At 35.5% G+C, this 14,559-nt stretch overlaps 1 protein-coding gene across 1 annotated transcript in view; it reads right to left on the reverse strand.

Moving 5' to 3' along the window:
* The window catches only part of LOC115231149 (multiple epidermal growth factor-like domains protein 11), a gene marked incomplete at its 5' end in the record, with an annotated part of 26,086 nt that extends 12,074 nt beyond the window's left edge, over window positions 1-14,012 (reverse strand). Inside the window, 5 exons of the mRNA XM_029801230.2 lie at window positions 5,634-5,768; window positions 6,030-6,158; window positions 8,758-8,892; window positions 13,471-13,605; window positions 13,865-14,012. Of these exons, the coding sequence (XP_029657090.2) occupies window positions 5,634-5,768; window positions 6,030-6,158; window positions 8,758-8,892; window positions 13,471-13,605; window positions 13,865-14,012 (682 nt within the window). The remainder of the gene's footprint in view (window positions 1-5,633; window positions 5,769-6,029; window positions 6,159-8,757; window positions 8,893-13,470; window positions 13,606-13,864) is intronic.
* Between the last annotated feature and the right edge of the window lie 547 nt (window positions 14,013-14,559).

A 14,559-nucleotide genomic window follows, 5' to 3' on the forward strand; every position in this document is an offset into this window, starting at 1 on the left:
TATTTCCACGTGGATCAATGAAATGTCACTACAGATAATAAGATGAAAGGATTCGCGTAAAATAAAATTCCATGAATTATCAAATATAGATAATTATAAAGAATCACGAGCTGAACACGACTTCTTTCAGCAACTTTTTCATACGTCGCCCTCTGTATATCAGAAATGGTGTTCAATGGTGATAGATTTAATAATGAATGACAGTTTGGTAAGTAGCTTGCTTCCGGTTCCGGTCGTTAGTTGTTCTTCACTCGCCTGTTGAAGTCGCCACGTTGGTTTGCAGCTGGCGAAATTTAAAGGACACTCTACTGTAAGGTAAGACTTTTTGCTTCTTGAGTCCAGTAGTATTTGTTGCTTGTAGGTTTTATGTTTTGTACTAGCACGGAGGCGAGATGGATCGAGGAGACCATCCGGCGAGGCCTGGGGGATAGCGGGCCCAGGCTATTGAGTGTAGAGATTACTCCCGCGGTCGACTAGGAGGGGTCAAAGGCAACTTTGACCCTGTGGACCCCGGTGGCCGTGGGAGATATGATATTCCCAGACTTCCTAAAAATGGCCGGGTACAGGTACCCGGTATTACTCGAGGAACGCCCTCCCCCCGAGTGTCACCTGTGCATGGAGCCTGGCCATATCAAAAGGAACTGTCCCGGGGGCCGTGGTGGTGCCCTGGAGCATGAGAAAGAAAAGGTGTCCGCCGCCCCCTTATTGGAGGGGGAGACGGTACAAGTCGTGGTGGAAGTTGCCTCCACGAAAGGAAAAAGAAAGGTGAGCAACAATGGTTGCTCACCAAAGAATGTTCAAGCGGCGGAGGGTTGCGACCCTCCGCGTCTGTCGACGCAGCCCCCTACACCCGCAACCTCAAAAAGAAAGAGAAAAAAGAGGAGCAGAGGACGGTCTGCGGATGTTCCTGGGCCGCCGACGGAGCCACCTGCGGATAGGGCTCCGTCAGTGGGAAGTGTGCCACTGACGGAGCAGTGTGAAGTCCCTTCCTGTGAAGAGGAGGTGTTTGTCCTCCTTTAACACGAGGGAGGGACGGTGAGTAAATTTTTGGACGGCTTGGGTGACCGAGAACGTGTGTACTCGGTCTACTCAAGTAGTCCGATATAGCATCCGCAGGTGGCTGAGGAGGCAGTTACTGAATAAATTTTGTCAAAGGTCGCTGTGAAAGAATTTGCTTTCCTCTTTGCAGGCCCCGACTTATCGATGCAGAGTTGTCTGCAGTCGGCAAGTCACTTAGCTTGGGGGACCTGAAAAAGAGAATTGTAAGAAAATTTTATATTGTTGTAAAGAAACTTTGTATTCGAGGGTTTATCGGTCGGTGGGCGCCAACATCCCTCCCATCCGCATTATTTCGTTCCATTTCATCTCATCCTGTCTATGTCCAGCCCACAAGCTTCTATCTGTGTACTGCCCTTGTGGCAAATTATATGAAATAAAGAAGCTTGCTTCCCAACCATATAGATCCGGGTTTAATCCCACTGCGTTGTACATTGGGCGTCTGTCTTTTACTATAGCGTCGGGCTGACCAAAGCCTTGTTAGCAGATTTGGTCGGCGGAAACTGAAAGAAGGCAGTCGGATGCATATATATACCACACACACACATAAGTATATGTATATACATATATATATATATATATTATATATATATATTATATATTATATATATATATATATATATATATATATATAGGAGGTGAATGAATTATCTTAGTATGGATAATTCGGTTAACCGATACCTGGGTAGCAATTCACGTCAGAAAACACGGTTGAAGCTACATGCAAATGCAGAAATCCCGTGATCTCGTGTGGAAATTTGTGTGTTTTTTTTAACTATGAATAAATGAAAGAATGAAGTCGAACGACGATTTAACAAAATTCCTTTACTCTCGACACATGTTTCGAAGGCTGCATATTCTTAATTCCGAAGGAATAAAGGGTGCATTATGCCGCCATCTCATCAGGAAAGACAAGGAACTTATGTCAGCATCATGACGAACAAAAACTTTTAGATGACTGCCCACATGATGTCCACAGTAATAACGAGTGTTTCTTTAAAATATACCGTTATAAGCAATGACGTCAAAATTGGTTGGATGGAGAATGTTCTAAAAAGTTCAAGAGTTCAAATTTGGTTGGAAGGAGAAAGTTCTAGGGAGGTGATAGAGTGCAAGCTGTATTGTATGGGGATGCGTGGGTGTATGCTATTTTTAATGAGTTTAAGTGCTTGTGTGTGTGTATGTATATAACTGGATTCGTGTCTGTGTGTGTGTGTGTGCGTGACCGTGTGTGTAGGGGGATAAATGTCAGAAACATTTAGTAGTGAGGTGACAAATTTGTGTCTGTGTGTTCGATTGTGGGTATGATAGAGAGAGAGAGAGAGAGGTGGGGAGATGCAGAGAGAAAGAGGAAAACATATCCCAACAAATTTAGTAGTAATTCTTCATGTACCGTAGTAGAAAAAAATTTTGTCTATGGTGGTGTTGTAGAAGTGAGACTAAATTATTAAATCAAAGAGTTTATCTATATTAATCATCATTCATATGAGTGGAAAGTATGTCTCTGCCAATGTTTGCACTTATAGGATTTTTCTATAATTGTGTTTACCAAGAGGAATTTGGAGAAAAGGATAAAGAAGAGTTCGGAATTACAAATGCCACAGAATTTCCTGCCCTTATCAAAAGGAAAGGATACAGATAATATGGACCAGTCCAGTTTGAAAGTTATATTGCTGTCCTTAAGACGCCAAACTAATTTACTTAGTCCTATACTATGTTGTTTTTTCTTATTTCGGAAAGTTGAATAATGATTGGAAATTCTCTTGGACAATCGAGAAGTTGTCGCGCCAATATCGAAGAAGACACCGGTACTGGAAGAAATCTTACACTGGTAAATGGAGTTTTTAATTTTGGAATTGCTGGACAAGAACTTTAATCTGTTAGGGTTTTCCTCCGAGATTAAAACGGAGTTTCTATTGTTCTGATTGCTGTTAATATTACTGCTATCATTGATCACTACACTATTTCTATTATTGTTATTATTATTAGTTGTACTATCACCGGCAATATCCCTGACAATAGAAATGCTGTCGTTGTTACCATCAACACTACCACTGTTATAAATCCCACTAATATTATTATTAATACTAACGCTGTTACGAATGTTGCTATTATCAATACTATTTCTATCATTATTATTGTATGTTTGGTTGGAATTGGTTAGAATAGAGTTGTAACTCCCGGGTGAAGAATCTTTGTTTAGCAGCTTATTATTATGGGAGGCGATAATTTGTGAAAGATTTCTAGTGTTAGAGAATGCAATCTCACCCTATGCGAATTAATAATAGAGTAATACCTAGAATCCCTGGGAAAGTTCTTAGCTATGGCTTCACGGAACTGTAAGGGAAGATTTGATTTGATTTGCTTCCCGAAAGGTATAACAAACCAGATATAGTTTTTTGTGGATTTAGAATTGGTCATATTGTTACTGTTGACAGTAAAGGGAAAAATTCCTGTGCTGGAAATTTGGGGTTGGTTGTCTATTTCTTCCACTGGTCCGTAAATTAATTTTCTTATCTACAGGGGTGCCGACATTGTTAGAGCTGGAATCAATATTCTCACTATTTCTATTGTTATTAGTTTTCTTATCCTGAGAAGCAATTATTGGTTTAGAACATTCTCCATCCAACCAATTTTGACGCCATTGCTTATAACGGTATATTTTAAAGAAACACTCGTTATTACTGTGGACATCATGTGGGCAGTCATCTAAAGGATTTGTTCGTCATGATGCTGACATAAGTTCCTTGTCTTTCCTGATGAGATGGCGACATAATGCACCCTTTATTCCTTCGGAATTAAGAATATGCAGCCTTCGAAACATGTGTCGAGAGTAAAGGAATTTTGTTAAATCGTCGTTCGACTCCATTCTTTCAATTATATATATATATATATATATATATATATATATATGGAGAAGGATCTGTGATGATCTTCATGGCAGAATTAATGGGGAAAGCTAATTAAGCAATTTATCTAATCAAATTAATCCTATGGTTGCGGAACTGTTTCCTGAAAGAAACGGATTCTTTCAGGATGATAATGCACCAATTCACACAGCTGAAGATGTTAGGGAATAGAGACGGTTTTAGCAGACGAATTGAGAATATTTTCTTTGGAATGAATTGAAACTTTGTACGAGTCCATACCTCGTAGTATTGAAGGTGTAATTATTGCCGACGGTGGTCCTACTCCATATTAAGATAATTTGTTTAGAATTTCAAGGTATTACCATTATTTTGTCCAACGCCTGTATTTATGTATACACACACAGACACACACACACACACACACACACACACATACATATATATATATATACATGTGTGTGGGGGCTATATATATGTCTGTATTACATAGATATGTGTGTATATACATACTATATTTATATATATACACACATATATATATCATCATCATCATCATTGTTCGACCGTGGTCGAGACAATGGAATTTACCATGCTACGCCAGACTTCACGGTCCATCATGGCATTACGGAGGTCCTGTTGCTAGATGCCAGTATCTCTGGAGATTACATCAGGGTAGGAGAGTGTGTGCCCTCTGGTATTGCGAGTAGATGGCTTCCAGAGGAGAAGAGTGGAAATTACCTCTCTTTCATTTATATATACATGTATATATATACATATATATATATATATATATATATATATATATATATATATATGTATAAGGTTGAAAAGGAATATATGTATATGTATATATGTATGTACATACATATACATATATATATACGTAATATTTATACACACACACACACACACACATATATATATATACATATATATATATATATATGGCGGTGCCCCAGCATGGCCAGCTCATTAGCTGAAACTGGAAAAATCAAAATCAAATCATATATCAAAATTATAAATTAGGGTATCTACGAGATAACACCATGCTGAAAATAGCAGCCATAATCTGACTTTAAAACCACCTTAATGGAGATAAAACAAATAGACAAGATGAAAAGCTAAAAAATTAGTAGTTTCATCTTGTCTATTTGTTTTCTGTCAGTGTTGATATATGGACAATTAAGGTGTTTTTAGAGTCAGATCATGGCTGCTATTTTCAGCATGGTGGTATCTCATAGATACCCTAATTTTAATTTCAATAATTATTACTTTGAAGGTTCTTTTTTCCATGCTGACCACTTAAAAAAATCGTTATTTTATTGTAAATTAACGATCTTATATTCATATATATATATATATATATATATATATATATATGAATGTATGTATGTATGTATGTATGTATGTATGTATGTATATATATATATATATATAAATAAATACATGTATATGTATATGTATAAATACATATACATATATCCATACATGTATACAACAAGCATGAAAACGCATGACACCCATATATCTCATTATGAATTTACGAAGTATTTAATGAATCTAAGTTTGGAAAATATATTGGTTGTAAACCTGTATAGTCCCCGTCCCAATTACCACGTTAATTAAATGAAAGGAAAGATAAAGTAAGAATCTGATGCAGAGATTTAAACATAATTTTATGAAATGTATCATAGTTTCATATCATACTTTGTTGACAAAAGTCGCCTGTATATCCAGCAGAACATCCATCTGAGCATTTTCCAGTTATTCTGTCGCAGTTTTCGTCGTCGATACAATGACATGTCCCTCTACAATTTCTACCAAATCTACCAACTTCACATTCTGAAAATATTAATACAAAACACAATAGATTAGATATTATTAGCTCCACACAATAAAAGTTATGGCTGTAAGAGCTCTCTTCTACAAATATATGTGAGATATCAAAGACACGCCTTTTTATTATCTTATCTTAAAGCATAACTCATGAGTTAACGTTGAAGTAGTCTTTGATGATAAATAATAAAGTTGATTTACGCTAAGAAACACTAAATCAAATGTAGAGAATTTTAATATGCTGGAATAAAAAGTATTGGAAATAACCTTCTTGGCAGTTGTACCCGGTGTATCCTGCTTCACACACTCCTGGAAATAATCCATGTATGTGGTTACATCTTGCGTAACAATGATGAATCTTTGTGCAATTGCGACCAAATCTACCGCTGAGACATTCTGAAATCATAGAAAAATTGTTGGATATGAATTGCTATTATAAGAGTTTTATGTTATATTATAAATGTTTCAGTATGTCAGATATTGTTTTTTCTTTTAGGATTACAGACACTAGATAGAGATGAATATATACTTGATTCCTCATTGTATTTCCACGTTGATCAATGAAATAACACACTAGATAATAAGATGAAAGTATTCGGGTAAAATAAAATTCGATAAAATATCCAATATAAATAATTATAGAGAATCACGAGCAGACAAGCGACTTCTTTAAACATCTCTGAAACTGTTGACACACAAAAGCGCAGTAAACTAAATCGCGCCTTGTATCTTGAAGGTACGCTCTCAACATCACTCTATCTCTCTCTATATATATATCTCCCTCTCTCTCTCCCTCTCTCTCTTTCTATCTCTCTCTCTCTCTCACCAGCGGATGAAGCCATGTAATCACATCTTCAGCAAGATACCTATTCCTGTCTCTCTACCATACTTTTATATGCCTCAATACCGTACCCCATTTTGCTGAAGGTTCTTGCCTTGGAAAACTTGGTGACATCACTAGTGCTGGTGCAACGACAAAAGCGCTCAGTACACACGGTAAAGTGTTTCATGTTAATAAGAGCATCCTGCTGTAGAAACCCTGCTAAAACAGACACAATAGCTTGGCGCAGCCCTCTGCGCTCGTTGGGACACCTAGAACCGCACAACGGCTACCAACATACAGAACGGATGTCAAATGGTGATGATGATGATGAACCTAGTCTCATTGAAATGACGTTTTTAACATGGATATTACAGCCTACCCGTTAGTTCAATCGATTTCTGTATGTCTTCTTCAAGTCTTCTCATCTACCTTATATCTATGATGTACATATACAGAGGTTGGACAAAATAATGCAAACGCCAAGCATCATAGTATCAAAATTTTGAAATATCTATAAAAACCATCAAAATTTATTTTTATATATATATTCTGATTTATTATTTTTCTCGCATAATATATTTTGCTAAAATTGCTGTTTCTTTTCAGTTACCATTAGAAAAAGGTAATTGAAATTCATTAAAATATCAGATCTATTGGACTTTCAAAGAGGTCAAATTGTTGGTGCTCATATGAGAGGTGCTAGCGTAACGAAAACAGCCGAAATATTTGGTTTATCAAGAAGTACTGTCCTGGAAAATAATGCAGCCTTTGACAAAGCGGGAAAAACCTCCTCTTCGAAATAAAACTCTAGAGGAGAACCAAAATTTTCAGATAGGGACTCTTCCGTGAATTGTTAGAATGGATCACAAAAGTACAGTTCCCCAAATTCCTGCAGAGCTTAAGGACCACCTTGAGAACTCTGTTTCCACAAAAAACTGTTCGCCGGAACTGCACAAAAACGGATTTCAGGGAAAGCTACAATCAGAAAACCACTACTTTCAAGAGAAACGTCGCAATGCGTTTAGAGTGGCGTAAAAACCTAGAGAATTGGTGCCTAGAGCCTCCTTTACTTAATTTCCGACGAGCAGTCGAGTATACTAGTGGGGAGAGCAAAAAGAATCAGGAAGCATTTGACCCAGACTGTCTTCTTCCAACTGTTAAATATGGAGGAGGATCTGTGATGATCTGGGTTGGGGATGCATCTCTGAAATTCTCCGGCCCAATTGTTTCCCTTCATGGCAGAATTAATAGTGAAGGCAAATTTAAGCATCTTATCTCATCAAATTCATCCTATGGTTGCGGAACTGTTTCCTGGGAGAAACGCAATCTTTCAGGATGATAAAGCACCAATTCAAACAGCTAAAGTTGTTACAGAATGGCAGGACAAACATTCTTGTGAAGTTTAAACAGTTCATCGATTCACCACAGCCTCCAGATCTCAATATATTTAGTTTTATTGTTCATTGTATACAACATATAAAGAGTCGATATCCTCCACCATAACAGCATCACACTGCACGCAATGGAGACTTTTTAGCTGAGGAATGGAGAAAATTTCCTTTCGAAAAAATTCAACTTTGTAGGAGTCCATACCAGTAGAATTGAAGCTGTAATTACTACCAAAGGCCTGGCTGATATTGCGATAATTTGTTTACAATTTCAAGGTGTTTCCATTATTTTGTCCAACCTCTGTATTTATGTATACATACAAACACACACTCACACACACACGCACACACACACACACACACATATATATATATACACACATTTATGTATATATATATATATACATGTGTATATATGTATATAAATACAAATACATATATATATGTACATATATATATATTTATTATATATATGTATATATATGTTATATATATATGCATAAATACATGTATATATATACATAAAAACATGTATATATATATATATATATATATATATTTATAAATACATATACAGATATACATACATATGTAAAGCATACGTAGAAACGCATGAAACCCACATATCTCAATATGAATTCACGAAGTATTTAATGAAACTAAGTTTGGAAAGTATATTGGTTATAAACCTGAATCGTCCCCGATAAAAGGAAAGATAAAGTAAGAATCAGATGCAGAGATTTAAACATATCTTTATGAAATATGTTATAGTTTTATATCATACTTTGTTGACAAAAGTCGCCTGTATATCCAGCAGAACATCCATCTGAGCATTTTCCAGTTATTCTGTCGCAGTTTTCGTCGTCGATACAATGACATGTTCTTCTACAATTGCTACCAAATCTACCAACTTCACATTCTGAAAATATTAATATAAAATACAACAGATTAGATATTATTAGACCCACACAATAAAAGTTATGGCTGTAAGAGTTCTCTTCTACAAATATATGTGAGATATCAAAGACACGCTTTTTTATTACCTTATCTTAAAGCATAACTCATGAGTTAACATTGAAGTAGTCTTTGATAACAAATAATAAAGGTGATTTACGCTAAGAAACACTAAATCAAATGTAGAGAATTTTAAAATGTTGGAATAAAAGGTGTTGGAAATAACCTCTTGGCAGTTGTACCCGGTGTATCCTGCATCACACACTCCTGGACATAGTCCATTTATGTGGTTACATGTTTCGGAACAATGACAGGACTTGTGCAATTGCGACCAAATCTACCGCTGAGACATTCTGAAATAATAAAATAAAAACGTTGGGTATGAATTGCTATTATAAGAGTTTTATGGTATCTTATAGATGACTCAGTATCCAAGATATTGTAATTTCCTTTAGCGTTAAAACACCAGATAGAGATGAATATATACTTGACTACCAGTGATACTCGCCGTTGCCCGTGTTGCATTCAATTGAAGAATCTGTCTTTTCTCTTATAATTTCTGTAATGAACTGGAATATTTATGTTTCGAAATGCAGATGAGGGTTATTTGCCTCTTTACACACCCTAAAAAAATTGTATTCCTGCCACATGTATCCCATATTACTGATTTTTATGCGCATATTCTAAAATTCCAGTCTTATTGGATTTTGCTCCTGAAAAATGAACTTCATGGAGCTCTAAAATGTGAGAGTTAAGGCCCCTGTTGGGGGTGGGTGTCTTGATGTCAAGCAGAGAAGTTGCATTGTTGAGAATCTTTTTAACTTGTGTCTTATATCTATTGTTTGAATTTCTTTGAAATTGGAAATAAATGTTCACTGGGTTTGTAAAAGAGAGCAAAGCTACAGGAAACCGAAAGACGAATGATCACAATGAGCAGTCAGCTACAGTACCCTAGTCGTTACCACTCCTAATGAAGGATTCCTCACAATCCAGGTGACAGGCACAGCCCTAAGATGCATTACGAATCTATCGCAACTGGAAGAGCGTGACCCAACTGAAATAAACATTAACAACTGTGTGACGTGAGTGCTAAGGAGAAATGAAAGTTGGAGTTTGCAAATGACCACTATAGTGATACGTAACTGGACAGAATAAATTTAGAATCTATAAATGGCTTTGAATAACCAGTCACTCATCTTAGAGGGCCTTGAAATCAATATTACCATTTGGGGACTATTTGTGTCCCAGTGATAATAAAAAGACTGAAAGGAGGTCTGCAATCAAATAACTTTACTCAATACTTTGCAACTGAATCAGTGGAAACAAAGATGCCTTTCGCTTACTTGACAATTTATGCAGCACATTGCAGAAATCACAATCTAAGTGTATGTCAAAGCAAACTCTTACACTGTTGTACCATTGAATTACAAATAACGCTCATCTTTTATGCTCGGGTAACCCTACAGCTTCCAAGAGTACAACGACATTCGTCTTTGCTTAGATAAAATGACAAAATTGTGGGTGTTAAATCCCCATGGATGGGTCTTTCTAACTTGTAAGAAGATAAATTTTATAAATATTACTTCATTTGTGTCTAATATCTATGGTTAAAATTTCATCAACAGCAAAAATACATGAATTGTCATTGGGGTTATAGCCCTTATGCATAGAACATAATTTCCAAATTTCGTAAAGATCCATTCAGTACTTTTGACTTAGTTTTGGATCATAAAAGAAATGACTAAGATTTAGGAGTTAAGGCCCCCATTAGGGTGTCTTAGAATCCTCATGTGAAGAGGAAACTTTCAGAATACTTATTGATATGTGTCAATTACCCATGGTTGAAATTTCCTCATCATCGAAAATTTATGAATTTTCGCAGGTGTTCTGCCCCCCTTTAAACCATCTGAAATTCAAACCAAACATATTGCATTATACCCGCCCTTATGCATTGAATCTAAGTTTCAAATATTATAAGGACCCATACAGTATTTTGGTCCATGAAATTACAGCATTACCCTTCTCCCTAGGTTTGGATTTTGTGTTCCAAATTACATTATGATCGGTGCAGCAGCAGTTTTCGAATGTATAAGAAATACACGAACACATATAGACATTGACTTTGATATAATAGATATGAATGTGCACATATACATACATGTATACATACATATATATTTGATTGATTTCTTTCAGTTTCTGTCTACATAATCCACTGGCAAGGCTTTGGTTGGTCTGAGGCTATAGAAGACAGATGCCAAGTCACCACAGTGGGACTGAACCTAGGACCATGTGTTTTGGAACGAAGTTTGTTACCACACAGCCACACCTGCACCTATGTATGTGTGTGTCTTTATGTGTGTATGGGTATATATGTATGTATGCCTGTATATAAAAGTACAGTTCCCCAAATTCTGCAGAGCTTAAGGACCACCTGAGAACCCTGTTTCCACAAAAAAACTGTTTGCCGGAACTACACAAAACCGCATTTCACGGGAGGGCTACCACTACTTTCAGAAAACCACTACTTTCAAGAAAATCGTCGCAATGCATTTAGAGTGGCGTGAAAACCTAGAGAATTGGTGCCCAGAGCATCCTTTTCCTAATTTCCGACAAGCGGTCGAGTATACGAGTGGAGAGAGCAAAAAGAAGCAGGAAGCATTTGACCCAGACTGCCTTCTTCCAACTGAACTGTTAAATATGGAGTGGGATCTGTGATGATCTGGGGTGGGGATGCATCTCTGAAATTCTCCGGCCCAATTGTTTCCCTTCCTGGCAGAATTAATAGTGAAGGCTATTTATCTAATCATTTTATCTAATCAAAGTCGTCCTATGGTTGTGGAACTGTTTCCTGAGAGAAACGGAATCTTTCAGAATGATAAAGCACCAATTCACACAACTAAAGTGTTACAGAATGGCAGGTACAACTAAAGTTGTTACAGAATGGCAGGAAAAACATTCTAGTGATGTTGAAAAAGTCATCGGGTCACCACACCCCAGATCTCAATATTATTGAGCATTTATTGTGCATTTTATCAAAACGCATAAAGAGCCGATATCCTCCACCATATCGACACCAACTACAAATGATGTAGACTTTTTTACCAGATGAATGGAAGAAATTTTCTTTGGAAACAATTTTAACTTTGTACGAGTCCATACCTCATAGAATAAAGATATAATATTGCAAACGGCCGTCCTACCATATATTAAGATAATTTGTTAAAAATTTCAAGGTGTTTCATTATTTGTCCAACGCCTGTATTTACGTATAACCACACACACGCACACACACACACACACACACAACAAACACACACACAACACACACAATATATATATATGTATATAACATGTGTGTGGAGCTACATATATATCTGTATACATAGATATGTATGTATATACATATTATATACATACACACACACATATATATGGTATATACATGTATATAAATAGGTATATATATATATACAAATATACATATATGTATATATGCCTAAATATATATATGTATATATATATATACATACACATATTATATATATATATACATATATATTATAATATATATATATATATATATATATATATATATATATATATATTGTTGTATTTAGGAATGGTCATATTGCCAGTTTTGAGCCAATTTTGCTTCAGTGTTATTTATTTTTTACATTAATCTTAATCTTATTTCGGACAGAATTCTTTCGTCACACTCCTGTGACCGCATCAAAGGTCCTTTGTTTTCTTCTTTCTTATTTGTGTCTCTCCTTACTAACCGTCAGCCATTTTGTATTTCTATTGTATGTCTTCATTTGCGCATGCTTATATCTCTATGTGCGTTTATGTTTATTTAGTGTGTGTATGTGGGGGGATGCCTGTAATATTTGTATCTTCTGTTTTATATGTTCATGTAATTTGTATTTTGTTTTTGTTGTTTATCTTATTTGTTCATGTGTTTACATCCACTTATTATAATAATAAGTGGATGTAAACACATGAACAAAATAAGAATAAACAAAAACATATATAAACAGAAGATACAAATATTACAGGCATCCCCCCACATACACACAAATAAACATAAACGCACATAGAGATATAAGCATGCGCAAATGAAGATATATAGTGCGTGTGTTTTTATTGGCTAAACTGGCAATATGACCATTCCTAAATACAACAATATCTATTCAACACACGATTTCACAACAAATATATATATATATATATATATATATATATATATATTATATATATATATATATATATATGTATATGTATATAGATAAATACATGTATAGGTATATGTATAAATACATCCACATACATCCATACAACATACATAAAATCGCATGCAACCCACATATCTCAATATGGATTCACGAAAGTATTTAATGAATGTTAGTTTGGCAAATATATTGGTAATAAACCTGTATAGTTCTCCTCAGGTTAGAGTAAGAGTAAGAATCAGTTAGAGTAAGAATCAGATGCAGAGATTAAACCATAATGTTATAAAATATGTTTTAGTTTTATATCATACTTTGTTGACAAAAGTCGCCTGTATATCCAGCAGAACATCCATCTGAGCATTTTCCAGTTATTCTGTCGCAGCTTTCCTCGTCGATACAATGACATGTCCCTCTACAATTCCTACCAAATCTACCAACTTCACATTCTGAAAATATTAATACAAAACACAATAGATTAGATATTATTAGCTCCACACAATAAAAGTTATGGCTGTAGGAGCTCTCTTCTACAAATATATGTAAGATATCAAAGACACGCTTTTTTATTACCGTATCTTAAAGCATAACTCATGAGTTAACATTGAAGTAGTTTTTGATGATAAATAAGAAAGTTGATTTACGCTAAGAAACTAAATGAAATGTAGAGAATTTTAAAATGTTGGAATAAAAGGTGTTGGAAATAACCTTCTTGGCAGTTGTACCCGGTGTATCCTGCATCACACACTCCTGGACATAGTCCATTTATGTGGTTACATGTTTCGGAACAATGACAGGACTTTGTGCAATTGCGACCAAATCTACCGCTGAGACATTCTGAAATAATAAAATAAAAACGTTAGCCATAAATTGCTATTATAAGAGTTTTATGATATAGTATGGATGACTTAATATGCTAGATATTGTTATATATTTTAGCATTACAGACCCTAGATAGAGATGAATATATACTTGATTCCTTATTGTATTTCCACGTGGATCAATGAAATGTCACTACAGATAATAAGATGAAAGTATTCGCGTAAAATAAAATTCCATGAAATATCAAATATAGATAATTATAAAGAATCACGAGCTGAACACGACTTCTTTCAGCAACTTTTTCATACGTCGCCCTCTGTATATCAGAAATGGTGTTCAATGGTGATAGATTTATTAATGAATGACAGTTTGGTAAGTAGCTTGCTTCCGGTTCCGGTCGTTAGTTGTTCTTCACTCGCCTGTTGAACTCGCCACGTTGGTTTGCAGCTGGCGAAAATTAAAAGACACTCTACTGTAAGGTAAGACTTTTTGCTTCTTGAGTCCAGTAGGATTTGTTGCTTGTAGGTTTTATGTTTTGTACTAGCACGGAGGCGAGATGGATCGAGGAGACCATCCGGCGA

Source organism: Octopus sinensis, unplaced genomic scaffold (assembly GCF_006345805.1).
Source record: "Octopus sinensis unplaced genomic scaffold, ASM634580v1 Contig17593, whole genome shotgun sequence".
Lineage (NCBI taxonomy): Eukaryota > Metazoa > Mollusca > Cephalopoda > Octopoda > Octopodidae > Octopus > Octopus sinensis.